The following is a 26209-nucleotide window of genomic DNA, read 5'->3' on the forward strand; positions in this document are numbered from 1 at the left end:
AGATGATAATATTTCATCGTTCAGTGAGTAGTCGTATATGATTGGATTTTCCAGACAAAAAATCGCATAACCTTGCACTTACTTAAGTTGAAATGTAGATTATTGGATGAGCACCAGGTGCTAAAAGACCGTAAATCAGATTGTAATAGTGAACAATCGGAAGGGCTGTCAATCTGTTTGAGAATCTTAGTGTCGTCAGCAAACAGCCAAATTGATGTGTAAGAAAAACATTTTTTGATCATTGATGAATAGCAAAGGAGCAAGGTGAGCACCCTGTGATACATTAACGCTGTTGAGATGGAATTATTAACCCTTACAAACTGTTTCCTTTCACTAAGATATGACTTAAAGAACTATAAAAATGGATTACGAATTCCAAACGAAGACAGTTTGGTCAACAGTATTTGGTGAACGACCTTGTCAAAAGCTTTGGAAAAATAGGTATAAATCACATCAAATTGTTCATTTTTCTCCAAACCTTTAAATATGGTATCGGTAAAAAAACAAGAGATTGGTCGTGGTTGATTTACCAGACCGAAAACTATGTTGCTGATCAACCAAGATATTTTTGAAAATAGAAGTAATTTTATGCGTTAATATTGCTTCGAATAATTTAGGTATGTAAGATAGAATTGATATTGGTCTATAGTTTGTGACGTCCGATTTGTTTCCAGATATAGATATGTGTAATTAAAAATGATGTCCAAGCTACTGGAAACTCACCAGATTGATAATGATAGATAGGGGTAGTGAAATAACAAATCTATAATCTTTCATTAATATTTCGGGAATACAATCAGGACCAGTATTGGTTTTACCTTTGAGAGATTAGAGAGCAATAAAAACATCGTTGGTCGATATATGGCAGCAACTAAGGTCAACTGTATTATGGTAGTCAAATGTTTTGACATAATTCAGTGGACAATTAGAAGAGTATACGGATGATAAGGGGGAGGCAAGAAGATTAACTATGTCTTGTTCATTGTAAGCAGACTGATTTCCAAAGACCATACTGGAAGGAAGTCCATTTTCTTTCCGTTTCTGAGAATCAAATTGCCAGAATTTTTCGGGATTTTTACTAAGTTGTTTATTTTTACTCTGTAGTGTAAATTTAAGATTCCTAACATGTCCGTGATTCGATTTTAGCCAGATAGCGGAAATGGGAAAAGGAGATAAGGTATTGTTCAGCACCAGTTTGCTTAAAAAAATTGTGTGCTTTTTTCTTCTCAAAGATTGAATATTTTCATTTAGGACTGAACCATTTTGGGTATTTTGGAGGAAAGAATATACCTGTTGAAATAAAATGATTTGAAGCTTTGATTAAGTGGTTGCTGAGGGTATTTACTGCTGCATTGACAGTTTTGTTTTTAAGTACAGATACCCAGTCAATAAGGGCGAGATAATTATTCATACCAGCGTAATCACCTTCAGTGAATTTGAAGAACTAAGTTTCATTAGAAACAAGGATGTTATGTGCAGATGGTAAGGAAATATCTAGCAGTAACGGTGGATGATAGTTGTCGACTGGGGACTAAAGGTTCAGTAGATCTAGAAACAGCTACATCTTGCAAACTACTGAACACTAAATCTAAACAAGCGTTATTGTAATTTGTAGCATGGTTATTCATGTATGCATAAAGGTCGACAATTGTAGCCGCTTATGCTGATAGAGGTCGGATAGACATAACTCCGTTGTTGTCATTAGCAAAAACAGTTTTGGGTAAATTATAATTTCCACAAATAATTACGGTGTCAAAATTTTCAGTCAAAATCTCTTCGAGCAGCGCACTATGGGATTTAAATGTTTCAATGGAAGACGATGGTGGAAAGTATCCAACTCCAAATATATATTTTTTGTACCTATTCGCACGCATAAATATAGTTGTTCGGATGAAATATTGTATGTTTTCAGAATAAAGCAGTTGAACTTTTTATAGTTTAATAAAAAAATAAAGACTTGCCTTCTATATTCTCATGGCAAAAAGCCCCCCATAATTTCTTCTAAAATATCTTTAATTTTGTTTATACTTACTGTATTGTACATTTTGCGCATTTACTATAATATAGCCATTATTTTCAAAATACTTTTTATTACGATTTATTTATCTTTGTTTAAAATGTTATGCAAATTGTTTCTATCTCTAGTATAATTAAATAAATATTGTTATATTATCCGTTATTATTAGGTTAAAGGTTATTTTATGTTTATTAATATTATTATTAAAATGAAGTTACTTATTTCAGTTTTTCGGGTCAATATTATTGCAAAGGTTTGATTTAATTTGTATCTATATTCGTTAATCATATGGCATTTATTATTAATTAAAATTATTGACCGATCTATGTAATTGTGTCAAGAGATGATAGCATTGAATACAATGATTTGTTCGTACCTTGAACTCGACAGAGAATAATTAACAATTATGATTTATGCCCTAGTTAGTAATAAATGGACCCGGTATGTTCGATTACGTAAATGTGTGTACACAGTACAACACACTACGCAGCGGTATCTGCGTCGCGATTACGAACGCTATGTTCATCTATACGTATCGAAACGGTACAAACAAATATCGATATTTATGTACGAAATGTGTATATTTGTATGAAAAATCAAAGTAACTTCGTCGGTAACCTGTAATTTAACATGTTTAGAAAAAATATTTTAAATGTATATTTTTCATACATAAAACTTCATTTTATTTTGTAGATAAAATTGAAGATAAATTATTTATCCTTCCCATTAGAATACGTACCCTGGGTCCCGATTACAATGTGATGTTAACATTTATCCTCAATTTTTCTACAAAGTAAAATTAAGTTTTCTGTATGAAAAGCACAATATGCATACATTTTTTTCTTCTAACCGTATTCAATTATAGGTTACCGACGAAGATATTTTAAATGTTCGTGCAAATATACTCATTTTCGTATACAAATATCAGTTTTTATTTATAGACAGTCGAAGATAACTCTGTAAACTTCCTATTGTAATCGGGTTCTGCAACTCAAGCACAACTGCCGAAATTGTCAGTAATTACCGAAGTGATAGAAATTTCTTAAGAAATAAGTGTTGGATAAGGATTTTTCATCGACGTGATAAACAATCTGTGATTGAGCACCTGGGCTGGTATTTTGAACACGGAATAAGCTCTGTTAGCGTGTGTTTAGTACGGTACGTGAGGACGCGTTAAAAATGCGTTTTCTACGCGCACTTTTGCATTCAGAATACCACCCCTGGTTCGCTTACAAGCGCTGAAAATTCGCTATTTTAGTGAAATTCAGTGCAAAAAGCACAACATTGCATAGAGCGCTCCTTTCCGGGGGATTTTTAGTTTTAGATACTCGTTAACGAGGGTTATCGTAAAATTATGAATGATCGTGGTCTGAAAATCGGATCTGAAAATCGGAACCCGCTTTTCTTGTTCACTAAGCAGTCAACATGCGTGTGTAACAATGTATCGTGGTCCACTTAGTCCACTATCCACTAGCGACTAATCAAATAAAGCTAAAGCAGATAGGTGTGGGTAAGTATTAGATGCGATCCTTAGCAGTTACTGCATTACTGACAGATATCCAAATAATAATAAATACATTTGTCACTTGGAGTATATATTACAAGAAGGTAACTTATCGTTTTGAAAATATTTTTTCATCTTGAAATTGAGTTTTTTTTTTTAAAGGCTTAAATATGCTTTTTTTACACCAAAAAGGCCCAATTACAGTGATGAATTACATCACAGGACACCCAGGCTTAAGAAAAATCACATTTATTTTTTATGCTCTTACCGGGAATCGAACCCGGAGCCTTCCTTGCATGTGTCGAGAGTCTTACCCATTACACCACGGAGGCCGCCAAAACGAAATAAAAATATATTTTATGCAAAATAGCCGACTATATTAATATTTTTAGTCTGAATGTTTTTGACAAATAAATAACTAAATAAAGTTTGTTTTACTGAATTGGAAAAAATAATTTAATCTTTTATTTAATTATTTTGAAAAAAAAAACAAAGATGAATTATTGTCGTCTCAAAGCAAATGCATAAAAAACAAAATATCTTGATAACAAATATTATAGCATCCTTTTGGGTTTTTATACCGTGTGTCTTAAGCATACTTATTGTGTGTACACTGTCTAACATTATAGCAGTGTCTAATTGTATATACATATACGCTACACGACATAAAAACCCAAAAAAGATCGCTATCTGTTTCTCAATCTCATTTACAAAAAATGATACATAAATATATAAGCTACTATTATATATTATGTACAGAACACACCTATGCATATTTTAATGAGAAATGAAAACAATATTTATACGCAAGGATGGACATTTTTGTAGGTAAGAAACTTAGGTCTGCAAGTATGAAAATCTTACTGTAACAGGTTAAATATTTCTAATTTTTTCGTATTTGTCTTACTATGACCGCATCTTCTGTACATGGACATAACTTGTTACGCCTTATGTCGAATTTATGACTCACGAAAAGTGGGTGTAACTACGTTAAAATGATAAACTTATCTTCAGGTCAATGAAACTTTAAAACAACACTAGAATATCCGCATAACGTTTTAAAGATGAAAAAACATATTATAATATCTCGGAATCAAAATACTGTATTAAGAAGATATTACGTAATTTTCTCTAAACGCGCTCCGGGAATTTGGGTTGATATTTACTATAGTATTTACAATTAAGTATATTATATATAGCAGGATCATCCTCATAGAATTAAGAATAGTCCAGAAAGAGCGTAGAATCATATTTGAATACATCGGACTGTGTCCAATAATTCCCCCACTTAGACACACTTTCGCCGCGCGCATACTTGAAGTCACCGCGTAATATTGCCAGATCGCGAAGAATATAACCATAACACAAATGTAAGGTAAAAAAATAATTATTTGTTAATTTTTCTAAAAGTTTATTGTGCACTCGGAAACATTGATTGACACAACAGAGTAGTTAAGTAAAGGGTCATTTAATAAGAGTAATTGAATGAATGAACTTTGAACTTAAAATATAAAACAAATTTTATTTTACATAAAACGGATATTTTTATATCATGTTAAATAATATTTGATGTTTTAAAGATTATGTCGGTCAAATGTCCACCACGGCGTTGTTTAATCCGAGGTTCAATTTTAATTATTTCTCTTATTATATGAGCACAGTAAGGTAAAAAAATTTACTACCCTGGCAACACTAACGAAATTTCCATTTTGTTTCTTCGACAATCTGACAGATGGAAAAATAATTCAATTTTCAAGCAATGCAAATGTGACATATACATTAATTTGCTAATTACACATGAAATATGATTGCATCCTGTCTCTTTAAAATCCTAGCAGTATTTCTAAACTTTAAAAGGGCACAACACGGCATGGTTAAATTTGAATCGGGAGTTGCGTACTGAGCGAAGTCTACAAAGAAACTAATGGGTCAAAACATAAACCTACTCATTTATGAGTAGTTGAGTCGCCTTCTGTTTGATGTGCGTATGCGGTTTCTTGACTATTCTTAATTTTATGATCACCCTATTAATTGAAATGAATCATAATGGTAATTATTACATTATATAATATCGCTGGGTAGTTACTACAGCTAGGTAACTTCATAATTACCATTTTTGAGTTACCCACTATAAACAAATACATATTTGTATCTTTCTCCATGAATGCTACAAATAAGCAAGCAGTTATTTATTATAATCATTATTATTATAATGATCTGAATGCATGACTTGTCTATTTGTAGCATTCATGAGGAGGATAAAAATGTGTTTACATTGAACTCACAAATGCTGATTTCGAAGTTACCTAGTTGTGGTAATTATTTTGTAGTTACTGCGATATTACGATCGGAATTTTGAGAAATTTGATGGGCTCATGACTATTATTGCTAAGTGTAATGAAACACGTCATAAACTGTGTAAAATATCCAAATTAATCAATTTGTTTCTTTTTTGGGTGATACCGTGGCAGGAGCCATCTTCTGGGTAACTTCAGTTTACCCAAAAAAGGAACAAATTGATAACAGTGACCGTGAAAACCTTCGCACCCATTTATCCAAATTAATAATTATTTTAGTGTGTATTATAATATATATATATTCCGTGTGAATATAATACTTCCGCATGCAAGTTTCTATATCGCTAAAAGATATAGCTGGATGGAAACTTTTTGTTTGCGTGTTAGATTTTTCAGAATTATTTTACCTTTTAGGAAATGCCTAGAACATCACAGTTTTTTATGAAATAATTTTAAGAAAAGTGTTTCGTAAAATAAAATAAATTGTCAAATGAATTTAAATATTTATTTACATGAACAATTTGCTTATTTACATTGTATGATTTTTTAACGTTTGGCATTCACAGTTTGCCGCACAACTACACAAGAGCCTGTTCTTAGACTAACAAATTGTGGATTTACTGGTTGCAAAAGTAATGGAACATATAGGTACACAAGAAGAAAAATTATATTTAATCCTAAATCCTATCAAAACAACTTTAATTAATGTATACTATGCTCTAGCACAATCAATTATCAGTTACGGAATAATAGGATAGGGAGGAACAAGTAAAACCACATTAGAGCCATTAATGAAAACACAAAAAGCCTTACTGAGAGTAGCCAACAAAAAGCTTTACCAATAAATTACTCTACAGACAAACTTTCTACAGAATTTTCAGTACTAGACATAAGACAAATTTACATAAAAACAATTTTAAGACATTTCCATCAAAATCCTGAAATAGATAATGACGGACAACAAATTTACGACACTAGGCAACGACAAAAAACAATACTTCTGCTCCCAAAGCGAAAATCAAATTACGGACAAAGGCATTATACTTTTCTGGCCCCTAAGCTATACAACTTTTTAAGCGAGGACATATTGGTGAAAAAAATTAAAAACAATATTTTCAAAGCTCGAGTCCATAAAAGCTGAGGAATATGTTTCATATATCAGAATATAATTTTAGTTTCTTGAAAGTCCTTTCTCGTTTTATTGATGTAGGTATGTTTTAGATTTTTTTATATATTTCTTTTGAATTTTTACACAACAACTGATGTGAAAGTATGTACAATTATGTATAAAATAAATCATACACACTACGGAACGTGCCTGTGGGCCAGTGGAGTGGCTACATAATTAAAAATAAAATTATTTTGAATGTACCTATTATATAATAATTTTTTTTTTCGTAAAATTTGTATTTTATATTGGATTAAATAAATAATAAAATAAGCATCAAAAGAAGTTAGTTATATTATTGTTGACTGTTGCCTTTATAAACATGCAAAAATACTTACATTACATATATAATATTATTTAGTTGCACTTGGTAGATCAATATGCCGTCCATATAAATATTCTTGTTTTTAATTCATGTCCGATCCAAACATGCATAATACAGAATCCACTGAATCAATTTTAAGCCGTCTCTTGTGTCCTCCCGAGTCAGGCTCACGTCCCGTAATTCATACGTAAACTGTCTACGGACTGTCAGCACTGGCGCGCAGGGCGTTAAAAGCCCGGTGCCTTGTACTAGGCAACCACGGTTAAAGCTCTCGTGGGGCAATCGTAGTACGTGACCTAGTCAACCAAATTATCGTTGCTCGACGACATTGCCTTATTGCTGTATTATTTTTGCATTCTAATCACTGCACACTGATAACTCATTTAAGACATGTAATTTTTTTAGTGTGTAATAGAGAAAATTATTTAATTATCTAGAGTACGAATATATTAGATGTGCTTCGTAATTTAAATCATTTTGTTAAAGGGCCCAGTTTATATTGTGTGACCTGTGCCAACTAAGAAGTAACATTACAAAAATCACTTATGTGTTCAAAGATAGGCAAAACGGTGAATGTTACACAGTGTGTACATTGGCCACTTAAACCAGCCAATGACATGTCATAAGCCCTGTAAATGCCTAGACATCCATATTCCCTTATTTAAGGTATTCTCCATCCCTGTTGTAATTTGTTAATTTTAATAACTCCCGAGGAGGTGAAATCCAGTCTTTTGTCTACGAACATTTGGACAAACTCAAATATTGTAATGAAACCAACTGGTCCGAGAAGAAGTTTGAAAATTGAAAAATTGTTTTCAGGCGTTGCCTAGTATGTGAAATAAGTCAGTCAGATAAATCTTTTCACAACAATAAAGGTTTCAGCTCTTTAACTTCACTAAAATCAACAAATGGAAGAATTGAAGAAATATGGATGTTTTAAGATAGGCAAAATAGTGAATGTTACACAGTGTGTAAAGTGGCCACTTAAACCAGCCAATGACAGGCCATAAGCCCTGTAAATGCCTAGACTTCCATATTCCCTTATTTAAGGTATTCTCCATCCCTGTTGTAATTTGTTAAACTTATGTGTGTAATTTAAATAGTTTCGAATATTTTTTCTGCTAAGTATTTAACACGTTCACTGCCATTAAAAAATGTGTATTTTTTTTAAATGCTACTCATATTTTTTTCTCATTTCTAATGTTAATTTATAGCCTGTAACACATAAGCGCTAGCCTTCCTTACGCATGTAGATGCTCATAAAATCACCTAAATGGTTTGGATCGCTAGCTGGGCAAGTATCAACCGTATAAAGGCTGCCTTTCCATAAAATAACCCACAAATACCAAATTAGTCCCAGATAATTGAAAATTTGTCTTCTAGCGGACTACAACAGCAATCTTAACATAATATATATAAGGGACTTTAATGAATAAAGTAATATAATACAAAGTTCGTGAGGCTGGAAGGTAAGATAAATACAAATAATAATAAGTAGGCACATAATAAATGTACACTGTATGGTCAACTATAGTTGTATTATTTATTATAATGTGCAACTGTGTGACCAATATTCAAAAGTAGATATATTTTTAATAATATGTACTACATTTACATTTCTAGTAATATTATAAGTTTTGTATGCTTAGTTAGTTTATGTTATGTATAATTTTTATGTGACAACATTTACAATAACAATATTATGTGGAAGCCTCTTATTGGACTTTATGATATGTATTTATAGAATAATTGTATCTTATAAATTTATAAATGTCTGTTGGATTTCCAATGAAATAAAATAAAATTAAAATAAATAAAACAAATAAAAATACAAGAAAATACCACATGGCTGATGCCTGCCCCTATGTTCACCGTCTAGCTCAATCAAAAGCAAATAAGACTTCACTAAAAGAGAAGGGTTCAGTAATGGATTTTTTAAAGTAACATTCTAAAAAATAAACATTAAAAGATATCTAAAATGCTCAATTATATTAATTGCATAGCCCTCGGAATCATGAAATAAAACGTTTTTTTTTTTGTAAAGAGTATTTATAATTGTAACATAATACTATCAAAATAAGATGTGATCTAAAATTCCAGAAAAACATTTCCTTTTCTACCATCTAAATCTGACTAGATATTTTCAAACTCCAATAAACTAAAACAATTGATTTGATGAAATAAATCCTTATCTGTATAAAAATGACAATTCAGCATATAATAATTATAAATTTCCTTCAAACCGAAGAAGAGTTCAAAGACGCAAGATACTTGTAAATAGAACCACATAATATAGACATATGGAGTTTAACATTTGTAAATTGCATTAATAAATATTGTTTAAACGAAATAAGAAATTCACACTCGAATTTGCCAATAAAACATCCAGATAAGGTAGAAATTACATAAATATATGTAAATTAATTTGTTGTTTATCAAATATTTACCACAAACAAAAATATTACAAGGGTTTATGTTTTGTCTTTAAAAGAAATAAAATGAAAGATTTGCACCAAGAAGTTATTTAATTAAACCATCTAGAATCAAAGAAAAAACAAAAGGGTTATTGAATTATTCAAATTTACCAAATAAAATGTATTTTATAAACAAAATCTAACCATTTCAAATTACATTTGTTTACATACACACCGACACATCTAAAAGCAAAGTGAGTGCATGTAATCATTTTGTAGCCATATTATAGATATGTGAAAGAAAAATAAGACCGTAATCAAATATCCTTTGTGGGATTTTTCTTACTTTTTTTACTGTTCATATGTATTTCATTTCTATGTAAATTATCCTTTATTTTTAATACTCTGTTTTACCTCTTATGTATACTGTAAAAAAAGCTAAAAAATTGAAATAAATAAAATAAAAAAATAATAATAATTTAAAAAAATATCAGTACGTTTACGTTAAAATGGGGAAGTTCATCGGTTTTTTATTTTTTATTATTTGTCAAAAGACTAGACTAGGCCAAAAAAAATTTTGTGTATCGTATTACCAGCACTATGATTTTTTTAGTTTTTTAGTTAAGTTTTTAAATTACCCCGCCTGTGAATCTGCTGATTTAAATCTATCACAACACTCTATCATGGGTGAATGAACTCGTGACGCAGTTAATTTTTTTCTTACATTTTCGAGAAACTTCGCAGTACAATTAAATGCTCTAATTTTTACCGCGTTTAAGAAAACATTTTGTAAATCTCATTTCCCGTAGCAATGAACTTCCTCATTCTAATAAATAAGTCTTAGTATCTTACTGTGATCTTATGTTCCTATTCCTTGAGCTATAGAATCTCTTTGCATGAAACATTTCGATCCCTTCTGGCCTTCAAAGTGTTAAATTGTTTAGAATGTTCAGAGCGAGGGAAAATGTGGTATGCAGTATGCACTTACATATATGTACGAGTATGTGTATCGATGGCGGTAGCAGAGTGGCGGTGAATAGACCCATCTGTAAAATGGTCACGATCTCTGAGTCAGACCAGAATACTACTCGTATTCTCCGATACTTAACAAATTGATTTTAAAATATATTGGATTTATACCAATTTTTAGAGACAAATGATTAACTTCAGCCATACGGGAAATAGGATGCAATAAATGTTTTCTTGAGCGCTGTAAAAAATGAAGCATTAAATTTTACAGCAAAGTTTCCTGAAAATGTACGAAAAAGTCATAAAAAACATTTTACTAAAAACTAACTACTTTGAATGACGTCACTGGTTCATATGAATCTACCTACTATATGAGAGTTATGTAAGATATCCGGTTTGCTTGCCGTAGCATGTGACAACAAAATAAATTGTTTTAAAAAAATTACAAATTTAAAAGCTTCAGTTAAATTAATTTAACAATAGAATCACTATGTAAAGCGCCCTTGAGGTATTTTATTACGAAAATGGCGCTATATAAGTTATCCATTATAATAATAATAATAATAATGGTCCAATGGGAAGGACTGATCGAGAACAAGCGAAAAAGAACCTCTGACGTCGCACGCGGAGTTATTTCAGAAATACAAAACTTTAAAAAACCGTAGCGCTGATAATACGATATATGAATATTGGAAAATAAACTTTTCGGCTTAGTTCAGTAGTGTATTAACAACAAAAAAAAACACCGAACTTCCCCGTTGTAGTGAATACAAAATACAAATTATTGTTTCGTTACCGTTGTTTTTGTTTAAATGAAATTTATACTGGCTTATATTCTTTTGTTGTTTAATTTTTATAATTTAATAGTAAAATTGTAGTTGGCAATAAAATGTCTACTTAGTTAACGTCGTATCTTGGGCTGATATACAGATCACGTGAAATCATTAATTTAATACAACATTATGATGATAAAAAATATTATTATGCAATTATTGCGTAGAATAATTGACATAAATGTTTAAATACTTACCTAAATAATTAGAAATATGGACTCTTAGTTGATAATTTTGTGGCACGAGACAGCATGTCAGCGTTACGTACCTAAAATAGTGAAATTTTAAGTTTAATGTATTTTTTTTGTGTTCTTATTATTTACTCAAATATTTAAATTTCCAAACCATTTCCTAAAAGTCATAAATGAATTATGCTGGAAAAATGGAAATCTATTTGTGGTAGAGTGGGATTTGACCCTCGGACTTTGGCCTGTGAGTCCACAAAACTACCACGGGACCATAACCCGGTTCGAAATAACGAATACCTTATATTCATAAACTGTGCATTATTGGAAGTTTATAAGGCGATAAAAGAAAAAGGGAGGGGAAACTGGAAAACGGTGTGCTGTTTCATCAGTACAATTCTCTAGCACACAAGGCGTTAGTGTCAATGCCTGCTATTCCCGGAGCTGGGTTTAAATTGGTTAAACGCCCACTATATTTGTCTGATCTAGCCTCCAGTAACTATTGGCTGTTCCCAAAACTCTAGGAACATATGCGTGGAAAAAATCATCAACTGTGTTCAATTTATATAAATAATATGGTCATATTTGGTTTTTGTGCGGTGGTTTGACTTTGTAAGGAATGAAAAAATAAGAGAACGGACGCGGCGAAAACTGTCATCAAGCGGAGGCGATACGATTGGCTGGGCCATATACTGCGGACGCCTCCTGAGGGCCTCGGCCACGATTACCTGCATTACAAGGTATCCGGTTCTCGGCATCCTAGACGTCATCGTGTCAAAACTGCGGCACACGAACCTGACTTTGGAGGATATTCGGGAGCTGGCAACCGACAGAGATGCCTGAAGGCTCTTTGTGATAATAATTTACAGTTTACAGTTTTTTTGCACCACAACAGGCCAGGAGGCCCAATTTCAGTGGTGAATTACATCACAATGGATGTGGTTTTATGATAAAATTACGAGAGCACTTATTTTTTTTATAATAATGACGTCGAAATATGTTGCGATATTTGGTTTGCGGAAAGCTTCTAAATTTCGCAAAACTCGGATGATTAGAGCAATCAACAAAGAGCGGTAGACGCGTTAGAGGAAATTGCTTTAGTTTTGTTCTGACATCGCGGCAAATGAACCAAAATGTTCCTGGCAAGACTCCAGTCGAACATCACTTTTCTCCGAATCACCCTCTACGGTAATGCGGTAATTCCGTGCTACGAACCCTTTCATGCCCCGGTGTCGTTCTCGGTGGTGCCCTAAAGACGGGGCGGGGATCCCTATCCTACTGCATACTGCGATAAACATGTCCGTACGAGTAGGGTTTACAAAAATACAGCTCAGTGGTGTTAGATAAATACAGTAGAGATGAACAAAATCAACCATTGCTCGGTCTTTTCACTGCAAACTTTGTCATTTCAGTACAAATAACGCTCGCTTTTGATAATATACCTACTTTATGTAAATAAAAATTAACTCTTTTTAAAACACTATAAACGTGTCCTACTCTAAAGTATTGTTTACAAACAATAAAAATAATAAGTTATTTTTTTATTTTAAGCAATTTCGGGAAGAAAAAAATAAACTTGCATTTTTGTGTTTATTTTATTTATTCACAAACCATTTATTTATTTACATTAATAGAGACAATTGCATCTGCATCATCGGTGATAAAGGATATTACAAAATATTGACGCAAATCTGTATTCGGTTACTTCTTTCATTTCCTGAAATTATTTTTATTTTTACTGTTTATACTTTTTTAGTTTTGTACTTAAAGCTTCTTACATCGGTCTCACCAGTACTATGCAAATATTCCATTTATTTTTTTTTCCGCCATTGCGCATACCCAAAATACGTTACATTAAATAATTCAGCTGTAGATGGGTTGTAAATTAAAGGGTTGGCAAAATTCAAAGGTGTATTAAGCAATTTCACTACAAACCCAAAAATATGTATTTGTCAGTCATAATTCATAATTTTGTTCACTTGGAACCTAATTACATAAGGAGTATGGTCTCATTAAATCTCCTTATTTATCCTCACATAAATGTTATTATGAAACAATATTAATTGTACGACATTACTCTGTTTGATTAAAATTTGATTTCATACATAATAACATAAACATAATATGTGGATATTTGCAAAATATATATTTATTTTTTATTTATTTAAACATGTTATATACATATACAGTTAACAAACATATCAATAAGGACGGGCATATATTAAGGCAATTTATTTCTACCTACCCAAACCGTTCAATTGGTGAAAATCAGTGGTTTATGAACATATTGTTGGTATATTAATAATTTCGCCATAGAACAAAATATTGATAAACATATATTTTATTCATATATTTTAAATACTTGAAGATGGACATGTCAATAGTAGGAATAATCGACGTTCGTGCATGAGAAGATATATGAATGTAGAGGAAGCGAGGTCTGTATGCAAAGACAGAGTGATATGGCGTTCTATCCTCTTTACCTACCCCTATGGGGAATCGGCGTGATGTTTTGTTTGTTTATATATTTTTTTAAGAAATTAAAATTGACTAAATATCTAAACTATACTATAAAGAGAGGAGGGGGTAAAGAGGGAGAAGAAAGGAAAAACTTGAATATTCAGGAAGTAACATTTCATACGTGATTTGAATGTTAATAAAGAAGGGCGTCTCTGACATTAATGGGTAGATTGTTCCAAAACCAAGCAGAAAAATTGAAAAAAAACTGTATATCGTCGTCGTAATCATAAAACAACGACGTATGTGTGAAAAATGTTTCTTTATTTTATATTTGATTTTGAAAAGGTTTTACAATGCCTTTATATTCCAGGTTTGAAAAAAAACTTATATTTAGTCGGGTATTTAAAAAAAATTGTTTTCGGCGTTCTTATTATTTACTCCGTTTTGATATTTTTTGCGAAAATTCTTAAATAATTGTGATAGAAAAATACAACTAAAATCAAGTTTCTGGTACACAAAAATCACTGAACAGAGAAAGTCTCCAAAACAGCTCTGGCGAAGCCTTCAATCTGTTCGTGGTGACTGTTTTACAGAGACACCTAATACATTTGAATACATCCTTAGCATGTGATGACAAAGTAAATTGTTTTTCTTAAATTACAAATTAAAAAGTTGAAATTAAATTTATTTCTTTATATAATCACTTTGTAAAGCGCCCGTGAGGTATTATAAATATTACTCAAATGGCGCTATATACGTTATCCATAATAATAATAAATAATATTGTGGTTGAGTGGGATTCGGACCTTCTGAACCACAATCTAATTAATACTAGAGTATTTTTTAATGAAATAATTACGGTTTTAAATTCTTACATTAAATCTCAAGCCCTGGCGGATAATAAATACTGAAATAACCACAGGACTCTGCATATGAATGGAAAAATTATATTTCTTTTATTAAATTTTCTAATTTTGCAAACGTTTTCAAAAATTAAACCTCGATTTTCACTGCGATTCGGATACTGACAATGTTTTTCTCGGTCATTTGGCTAACATCAGCCCAGATGATGGACTCGACAATTCTGTTAGAAGTACTAACGACATAGCATATTAACCAAGAAAAATATTTATTTGTTCTTTTACAATTTATGTATGACTTTTTTTACATTATTGACAATGTTGCCTCACTAGGGTGTCCCGTGCCGAGAGAGACATTTTATATATTTTTTAAACATGCATTGTTAAACAAAATTAAAACATAATAAAAACACATGTCATCAGTATTTAATCATCGTTATTTTATTTATAAGTTAAATGATTTTCATTTTTCGTATTTTCTTCCGCAGGAGGCAAGAGTCTATGTACGCCATGACGGGGCTGTATTCGGAGTCCGCAGTGGATGACTCCGGTGGGGGCGGCGACGAGGACGGTGGAGGGCAAGAGGGAGGGCAGCAGCACCCACTTCCTGCCCCCCACCCCGCTCCTGCGCCATCCCACAAGTGCCACAGCAGAAACCCCTCCTCTGGCCTTGTGGACAGGTGAGTCGGTCACTCCTAGATAAATTAAACAATTATGAGTACCATTATATTTAAAATCGTCTCTATAGGCACCCTTTTTGTATGATGTTAATGGTCACGTTTAAATTGAATTGGATTATTAGAAAAACCTTGAAATAAGTTTTTCAATGCTGTCAAAATATTATTCAGTTGGATAAGTACCTACTTCTATTTTTGTTCTGAGTTTATGAAAAACCTACCTAGAATTTAATTGTTTCACTTCATAAAACCTTTATAGTCATTATGTTATACAACGCCGTTACCTAGTGGGTATAATGTTAATACTTCTAATAATAGAATTAATTTTATCACGTTTGTTTGGATACAACATAATCACAGTTAAATAATTATAAATACTTAATGCCATAAGTGATGTCCCATCTCTGTTGCAATCAATTTCTATTCATGTTCCCAGACATGACACTAGAAGTCAAAATCTGCTATTTATTAAATATTCTAAGATAAACTTTTGTTTTTATGCCCCAATGTTCAGAATGTGTAGATAAGTCAATTCGTCACACAACTTGGAATTCTTTGGGATAGATCTTCCGGTTTTTCGTAGATCTCTTCGCCATTAAAACAACGGGGGATGAAGATGGATTGGCATAGATTAGCTCGAACTCTTATATGTTTATCGTGTTTATGAATATATTGTATACCATTATTTTATTGCCCTTGTTTGTCTTTGCTACATAGTTTTATGTTCCTTTTGTTCGGTTTCTTGTTAACATGTTTCTTTATGGAACTGTTGTAATTGGCTTAGGCCGTATATATAATAAATAAATAAATGCATGTAAAACAGTAAAAAACTAAAAACTTCCAATGAGAGAAAAGAGTGACAACTAAATCATGCAATATTTCTTCATAAGTGGACAATCAACCGTAAATTATTGTTCTGCGAATAACTTAAACAGGTATAACTAGTAGTGGCAGACCAAAACAAGATTTTTATCCGAAACTGAAACCGAATTTCGGCTTCTGTTCTAGTTTCAGCCGGAACCGAAACTTATTAAAATAAGTTAAAAGTCACTTCAAAACGCCCAAAAGTATGGGTTTTTATTATTAAACCTTACGAGTTCATTAAAATAAAAGTGTTAAATAAAATACACAAGAAATAAAAGGCATAAATTTAATTATATAGCCGAACGTAATCTGACTCATCCTGACCGGAGGTTTCGACTGAGCCGAAGATTCGCCCAATTTTCGGCCGAAACCGAAACCGCGGCCGAAACTTATTAAATTGACCGAAACCGAATCTTCGGTCGGTCACTAATAACTAGAATAACAGTAAATTGAAATTTGTTGCAACAGAGAGGGAAATCATTTTTGAAAGGGGAATATGGAAGTCTAGGCATTTACAGGGCTTATGACCTGTCATTAATTTGCCAGTCGTAAGTACTTCTACACTCCACACCCAGAAAATTAACCTGCTCTGATGTGTATAGTACTCAAAAGTTTAAACGTAATGAAATACGCTATTTATGATAATTATCAGCACTCCAACAATCGTGTATGTTGTTTAATTATTGCAGAACTTATGTTAACGTATTAGTGCAATAATTGTTGATTAAAATGTAACAAAATATCTTTATTTTATCTCACGAGCGCGAGATTTCCGTTAAAAATGTGTTGCATGATTGATGTTATGAAATCTTCTGCTAATACTCGGGGAATTAAACTCGAGATTGCCTCCGTCTTAACTTCTCAATTACGCAACTTTTTAAGCTCAAAAGCTGCGTATCAGAATTTCAACTTCGGTCAATATTTTTAGTCCCAAGAGAATATGCGGTGGGCGACAGATTTGATGAATAGGTATTTAAACGTACTTTTTCTGTCACTCTCCCAGATGCCTCCTAGAATACTGTGCGAAAGAGACATCTATCCTTCGGACTGATTATGACTAGCTAAAATCGAGGAAATATAGTTATCGTGGTCTCGTTTTCCGCACTCCAAAACTGAACCGATTTTGTTTTTTTTATGTTTTGATATAATGGCTTTTTCTGGCCGCTATCTACTGTTTGTTAATTTACTACCAAATAAAGAAACTCAAGATGCAATAATTAATAAATCAATCGAATACTTGGAGATGTGGGACAGCGTTAGTTTAAGAAAAAAATGAACGAAAATAAACCAGTAACAAAATACTCATAAGAGATGATCATTTCGTCGGGTTTCTGGCACAAGTTGGTAACTACATTTACTAGTTGTGAGATATTGCAGTTTTAAAGTTAAATGCTCATCCCAAATCAGCAATTCAAATAAAACGGCAACTGAATATTATAAAATATATTTTTTTGTATTTATAAAGTATAAAATATTTTTACTTACTTTTAAATTAAAGATTACTTGATGCCATTTATGAATACGTCTCATATTTAGAAAATTTGTAGTTACCAACTTGTGCCGGAAGCCCGGCAATTTATTTATTACATTTCTTTCATAGACTTCATCATCATCATTCCCTTTCCGCGCCTAATGGTACATAGGGCACTGTATTTGTACACCAATCGCAGCGTATCTTGATCATTTATTTATTTCATGAAAGTAAGATGATCAGTCTTACGCTTCAGGTACCAGTCCAGGGACTATGAAATATTCTTGGGGGAAAACACTATTTTAAATAAATATTTTATATCAACTATGTCGAGAATCGAACCCGAGACCTCTTGCAAGGTCGGCAAACGCGCTGACCATTACACCACGAGACCGAAAACTCGTAACTATGTAAGATAACTTTCAGAGACTTCCGCGTTTGTATTTATATACAGTACGTTTAACTGTGGCGTATCAAAGGGTAAAAATATGACATCTTGATTTGAGGGAATATGAGTCTGTATAACCTTATAGAATTAGTTACATGGTCTACTTCAAAACTTAGCCAAATTTGCTTACATTTCTTGAAAACCAAGTATTTAATATCTTTTTCATTTCAGGGAAAAGGAAAAACCTCACACTGTGTATCCGCCCGCGATGGAGTTGAATGACGACACAAGGGATTGCGGAATATTGGCTTGTAGGCCAAGCTTTATACAGAGATTTGCTAGCATTAAGGTGAGATTCTCTCTTGTGGACCTTTATGTACCAAGTAGTGATCTCAAAGTGAGGTCAGCGCACCCTTAACCTATCACCCGAAGAACATGGAAAACGAACGAAAGTCACAACCTTGAAATAAATATTTTTGTTTTTTAAACAAGTTTCTTTTGTCAAATCGCAAACTTGTAATCTTTTGAATTCCAAATTTAAAAAAAAGATCATAATATAATTTTAATTCAACACGTCGAAATTAATTTCCAGTTTTTAGGATCTGCAAAAATAACGTCACTAACATACTGTACAAAAATGCTTGACTTTATTTCGACCTTTATTAACATACCCGCAGTCGAGAGAAGGGGTGAAACAGACCAACCCCACAAGTCCGTTTCGCAAAAATAATTTTCGTGATCGATTATGTTGGACAGAAAAAAACATTCAATAAAGGTCGTAATTCATTTCCTTATCCAAAAATACGAAATTTAAAATTCCCTTTTCGGGCAAAATTAGCGGTTCACAATGTAGTTCTGCGGCCGACCCTGATGTATGAAAGCAAAATATGGACTTAGAAAAACAGGGATGGTAGTATGCAGAATGCTGTCGAAATGCAATCTCGCAGGCGAATGTGTGATCAAACTATGTAAAATAGATGCACAAATTTTGAGATTCGTATAATATTATCTAAGGCTGAGATAAACAGTATCGACAAAATCAAAAAAGGAGCTCTGCGTTGGGTTGGACACGTAGAGCGAATGGACAGCGAAAGAACTGCCAAAAGAATCACTTTGCTAATGTTGATGGATGCAAAAATAGAGGAAGACCGAAAAAGACATGACACAATGAACTCCAACAAATATTTGAAGATGGATATGTCAAGAGTTGGAATAATCGGCGCGCGTGCATGAGAAGATGTTTAATGTAAGGGAAGCGAGATCTGTATGCAAAGACAGAGTGATATGGCGTTATATCCACTCTGCCTACCCTTACGGGGAAACGGTTTAGGTTACTGTAGTACCTAATAATATTTTTGTATCGAAATCCGCCAGTAGTTATTTGAAATATTACTTCTTTAAAAAATACTGAAATTTAAAAATCGGAATCGGATTACAGATACCTACAGTTTTTGATAAATTTCTGAATTACCAAGAGAAATTGTAACTATCGTTAATTTTTTGTGAGAATTATTTTCAAATAAATATCTGTCATTATTTTCCTACGCTAATTTCAATAATTCTCGCTATTTACCGGGAGATGCTATGCTAAATAATTTCTAAATAATACATAATATATATGTTAATATTAGTGCACACGTAAGAATATTCTTATGTGTGCACTATTTTAAGATTAAAAATAATTTAAATAATATAGTTAAATGTAGCTTTCGCTTTCTAAAATCTTTTTTTATCTACAATGTGTCTTCCAAAAGCATATACCCGTATACCCACCCGTATGGTGTTGTCCTACACGCGATAAGATAACATTAAAATCGGAGCGTTAAAAGTACAATAACTAAGCGAAACACAATTTAACCGTATTGAATTTCCTACGTGGGTTGAATTTCCTAAGCCACTTAAGCATTACAGCGTTTCTTCGTTAACAAAACGATGTTTACCTGTACTATCTCTATTTTATGTCGGTACTGTTATCTGTTACATGTGTCATTGTTTGACTCATAAGACAACAAAGGAGATATAATTGTTGATCGTTGGTTACTTCCAACACAGCAAGAAAATTTAACTTTGTATTTTAGAGCCATTTAGGACGTACGTAATTCTTTTTAAAGAAATGGTGTAATTTCCTTGCGGCGATCAAGGCGCACCTTCACCGCCCACGCCTTTGGCTAAGAACCTATTTTGATTGACGTGACACGCTGTCATTTTTATACAATACATTTCTCATACGAACATAAATATCGATTAGTTCTTTAATATACATACTAACTCATGTTTCTGAGCTAAACTGTTGTCCATATCAAAAACAACAATTTCAATAAGGTTTCAAATAATACAATATATAATATCTCTTATTATATTATAACATAAAAAACAACCTTTTCCTCTATTGTTTATTTTTTATTTAACAAAAAAGTTTTTTCGTTCAAATAGGACGAGAATTGTACAATACGCTGTAAAGCCAGTCGATGTTTGTATCATTTACATTCAGAGGCACAATTGTACATAATCTTATGTTATGTACTTGATAACATAACATTTATTTTTATATTTCATAATCAAACTTCTAACCAAGCTCTTTCCTGTACGCTTTTCAATATAATTAAAGGTTTTTTTTTTTTTTTAAAGAAAAAGAAATATTTGCGTTCTTATGATTTACCCAAATATTTAATTTTGAGGGCCATTTTCAACGAGTTGTAAATAACTCACTATTAAAAATGGAATCAAGTTGGGGTAGAGTGGGATTCGAACCACAGACCTTTGGTCCGTGAGTCCGAGGCACTAGCCACAGGACCACAACCCGATCGAAATTTATTTTTTATTTTTTTATACTTACGCACCCACACACACGCACCCTCTCCCTCTTTTATTTATACGCGCACATGCACACTCTCCCTCATTCATCCACACATCCACACATTCACATACACGCACATGAATACAAACCTCACACACATACAATTACGTAAACTGTTTTCTTATTTATTATGAATTATTAGATTTACATTGAATTTTTTAATTGGCTCTAGTAATTTAATATATTTCTATTTATTTTAGCATGTAATAGCTGTAAAAAACCCAAATAAAATAAAATAAATAAATATCGGACAATAAATTAAATAAAGCGTATTGTTTAGAAAGGTAGTGAATTTGATCATTAATACAATAATATTCCTGATTGACATCTCTAAATACCTATGAAATAATATATTAATGGAAAAAAGTACCTAAATAAAATAAGGCATGTTTTTTTTATTGCTTACCAGATGTTCGTCCTTCTGCTGTCGTTCCTCGTTACGCTCCAACAGGCCCTGAGCTCCGGGTACAACAACTCTGTCATCACCACCATCGAGAAGAGGTTCGAGATCCCCTCTAGCCTCTCTGGCCTGATAGCCAGCAGCTACGAGATTGGCAATGTCATCACCGTCATCTTCGTATCCTACCTAGGGAGCAGGAGACATATTCCGGTCTGGATAGCTGTTGGTAAGTGATTAATATAAATAAGAAGTACATTTATACTGGGAATCGAACCCTGAACCCCTATTTGTAAGACCAGTATTTAAGCCATTGGGACATCATCATCAATAATATTTTCAATTTTAGTTAAACATTTTATGAAAAGTAAATATGGCAGTGACGAACCAGAGATTCAGTCTGTTTGTATAATATACTCAAAAAAAAATATTCTTATTTTTGCTAAATTTGTGTGCCTAATAATGTGTGCGTATGTAAAATTTTCAAACCTAAAATGCATCTCTTATTTACTACTTTTCTCCTATACTTCACTGTTTTCAAATCACTATAAATCTTTCATTCTTTTTATTAACTTCACATAACTTTTATTGAATTTAACCATAACAATTAACTATGTTTTTTTTCTATTATATTTAACTTTAATTTTGTACAAATTGCCTACAGCCGTTAGTTTTTTAATTTAATTTTATTTTATTAGGTAATTCAACAAAGATACATACTAGAAAACATACAATTTGAAAGCAATTTTACATGCATATATCTTCAATTATAGAATCACACAAAATAGATTTATGTATTAAGATGTAATACATATTTTAATAATAAATTACTTTATACTGTAGCATTCCCTATTTTTCTCACCAGTGCCGAAGTTTAATTGATGCCATGTCAAAACGTGTTAAGACTGTTATAAAAGCAAAAGGAGGACATACATCCTATTAAATGGAAAATATTTTATGATTGTACCTCACCCGTAACTCAAAATATTAATAAAAATCATATTTTATGATTACAAGGAATTTTATTCCATTAATTCACACAATACTGTATTGGATTCAAAACAAAATTTAAAAACAACCTTCCATCATTGTGAATTTAAGGAAATGTGAATTCAATCAGTGTTAACATAATACTAATGTGATAAGACATTTTTATGTTATTGCTATAAATATTTTTCGGGACATGGTTATTTTTATTAAATTTTCTGTGACATTGTCCAATGAACAATACAATAGCTCAAAAATATCAAGTAAAGTTTTAAACTCTTGTTCTGCATCGTAAAAAACATTCTAACAGTTTTGTAGATTTGATTATTCATTCTTTTCACAAAACTGATATTGTCTTAGTTTTACTTCTCTATTGCTGCTTTCTGCATAACTACGTTAATTTGTTATCTAACAAATGTAAGTGAACCATTAAATGACATCATTCGATAATTCCAGAAGACTGCAACAAGAATGATGTTCTTTGATTGGTTATTCTAGCTAACTCAACAAAACTAGTAGTATAGTCTCTGAAATGCGGTAATGAAATCCCATGTTATCCAACATATCGTACGTACCTAGTGTTTTCGTTTAAATTCTAGTTATTAGGTTTATTAAAAAAATGAATACTTTTAACTACTTCAAAATAAAATTCGTCGATTGAAATTAAAATAAACATAAAAGTAGACATTTTCTATAGAAGACATGCAAAATTGTTTCTCCGAAAACGTATTTAGTTCTTTGGTAAAATGTTTTAATATTACCATAAATACAAGAAAATAAATAAACAAATTCCAAGTATTAATACAGTATCAAAATTATTGAAAAATATTTTTTTTCTATAAATCAGACGCATTTACTGAATGTTTCAACCCTCTCTTTCAGTATCTAGTTTGATAGTTGGCGTGAGTAGAAATCTCCCCTATTACACTTCCCTCCCTGTCCACTGTTTTTCATGTCCCCAGTCGCACATCTGTTTTGCATATAAAAAACGGCACTTTTTTATTCCGGTCACTGGCGTTGGCTCCAATTTATTAATAGGGCGGGATTTGGGTTCAGAAACACGAGAAAGTTTAATTTCAAGTATCATTATTTTATGGAATGTTTTGCGCAAGAAATTTTTTCAGTCTGAAGTTTAAAATCTTGAGACAATTAAGTAGCAGATACTACTGCTTAGGTGCTACGTAGAAATTATTATATATGCCCATATTTAGATTAAACCTTTGTTGATTAAAATAATAATACTAAAAACTTTATGCTTGCCTTTTTAAATAATGTATCCAGTATTCAAAATTTCAGTTTCTCGGTAGAAATTTATGCTGTTACTCTTTAAATTGTAGCAAGGATCGAGTAAAAATATTATTTCAGTGAGGAAATTCAGTAGTTTTTTTTTGGTAATTGACTATAAAACTAAATCAATTTTTAAAAAAATCATTTCGCGTGTGACGTCTAAAGTTTTCTTACCTTCTCGTTAAGTTTTGCTGATTGGTCAATTGACATTCCGTTAACCGGAAATCAATCACAACTCTTTTATCATTAAAATATTACAACAGAGATGAAGAACATTTAAGAGAAGGTAATATGGAAGTCTAGGCATCTACAGGGCTTATGACCTGTCAATGGCTGGTTTAAGTGGCCACTTTACACACTGAGTAACATTCACCATTCTGCCTATATTTGAACATCTATATTTCTTCAATTCTTTCATCTGTTGATTTTTGTGAAGTTAAAGAGCTGAAACCTTTATTTATGCGGGTGAGATTCATCTAATTGAATTATTTCACCTACATACTAGGCAACGCCTGAAAATATTAGTTTTTCAATTTCTATACTTCTTCATGGACCAGGTAATTTATCAACAATATTTTGAGTTTGTCCAAATTTTTGTAGACAAGGACTGGATTCAACTCCCTGGGGAGCTGTTTATGAATAAATAGCTCCCCAGGGAGTTGAATCCAGTCCTTGTCTACAAAAATTTGGACAAACTCAAAATATTGTTGATTCTTTTATCATTGGCTGATTCGGAAGAACTGAAAAAAGTAGCTAAGTTTTTATTAAAATCATTTTTCTTGCATTTTCAAGAAAATTCGCCATACATTTTAATTCTCTAAGGCTGATTTTCCTAATTTAAAAAGATAATTTTTCATTGATTGAATTTTTTTATTGTTAGCCACCTTAATCACTAAAAAAACACTTTTACTATTGAAAATTTATCTCGATGTTTTGTCTAATTTTAAAACATTTCAAATTACCATATTAAACTTTGTTGTATCGTCTGAAAAGGAAAACATATGAATCTTGTATACTGACAGTGACTACATATGCATCAGAGACCATGGCCTTCACAAAGGGAAATGTAGAAAAGCTCAAATGCACACAGCGATCCATGGAAAGATCCATGCTTGGTATAAGCCTAAGGACAAAATAAGATATTAGAAACAGAACCAGAATAACGGATATCATGGATCGCGTAGCAGGACTGAGGTGCGATGGGAAGAACATGCTGCGAAACAAGACCTTACAAGATGGACCCCTAAATTTTTAAGATTGAGACCTTGGGAGAATAAGCGAGGCGTCGGAAGACCTCAGAAAAGATGGTCCGACGACATAGCTGCTGTAGGGGGTAATAATTGGCTGGAAGTAGCAACCGACCCAGAAAAATGGAAGGATATGGAAGAGGCCTATATCCAGCCGTGGAGGACAGAAGGCTGAAGAAGAAGAAGAAAAAGTTTCGCCATTTGTCCGCATTTCACGCAGTTTTCTTAAATAAATTTCTCGTGTTGTTTTTTGAATAGTTTTGTGTAATGAAGATGTTCAGTGGTCCATTTATATTGTTTTGTTTGTTAATAGACTATTCAATTTTTTTTTTTTTTTTAAATTTGTATATCGTATTATCAGCGCTATGACTTTTTAAAGTTTTGTATTTCTGAAATTACTTCGCATGTGACGTCAGAGGTTCTCTTCCGTTTATTATCTGTCAGTTCTGCCGATGGGTCCGTTTACAGTAAGTAAACCGGATATCTTTCACAGCTCTCTTATCATTGATTGATTCATATGAACTAGTGACGTCGTTCAGAGTAGTTCGTTTTTATCAAAATATTCACATTTTTAAGAATCTTTGCCGTTCTGTAAATTAATAACCGCAATGCTCTAATTTTTACCGCGCGCAAGAAAACATCTTTTGTATCCAATTTCCCGCAGGGCTGGAATTCCTCATTTATTAGTCCGGAGAATTCGTGTTGTCTCGAGGGCTGTGATAGAATCGATATGTCCGCTACTGTGTGCCGCATTGCTACTCTGCCACTCTTACCCGCCTCTAACTTCCGACGGCATAACGTACCTAAAGTATAAATTCATGCGGGACATTTAAATTTCCCAGCGGGATATTTTTGCGTATGTACGAGTACGTGTGTATTAACTTACTGTGGTTCTGAGCCTAAACAGCTAGCATCTGGTCCGCCGAGAGAAGGGTGAGGAATTACAATACTTTTATTTATTTCTAAGATAATTAAATCCAGATAGATTTATATTATCATTAA

General features: G+C 32.2%; 1 protein-coding gene across 1 annotated transcript in view; it reads left to right on the forward strand.

The window, feature by feature from the left end:
* Oatp30B (Organic anion transporting polypeptide 30B) overlaps positions 1 to 26209 on the forward strand; it is a 119421-nt gene that overhangs the window by 42355 nt on the left and 50857 nt on the right. The window contains exons 3-5 of the mRNA XM_088228867.1: positions 15521 to 15712; positions 18664 to 18781; positions 21699 to 21915. Coding sequence (XP_088084993.1) covers positions 15521 to 15712; positions 18664 to 18781; positions 21699 to 21915 — 527 coding nt within the window. The remainder of the gene's footprint in view (positions 1 to 15520; positions 15713 to 18663; positions 18782 to 21698; positions 21916 to 26209) is intronic.

The sequence above is a fragment of the Micrasema longulum genome, unplaced genomic scaffold, assembly GCF_059751315.1.
Source record: "Micrasema longulum isolate JH-2025_06_02 unplaced genomic scaffold, ASM5975131v1 h1tg000611l, whole genome shotgun sequence".
Taxonomy (NCBI): domain Eukaryota; kingdom Metazoa; phylum Arthropoda; class Insecta; order Trichoptera; family Brachycentridae; genus Micrasema; species Micrasema longulum.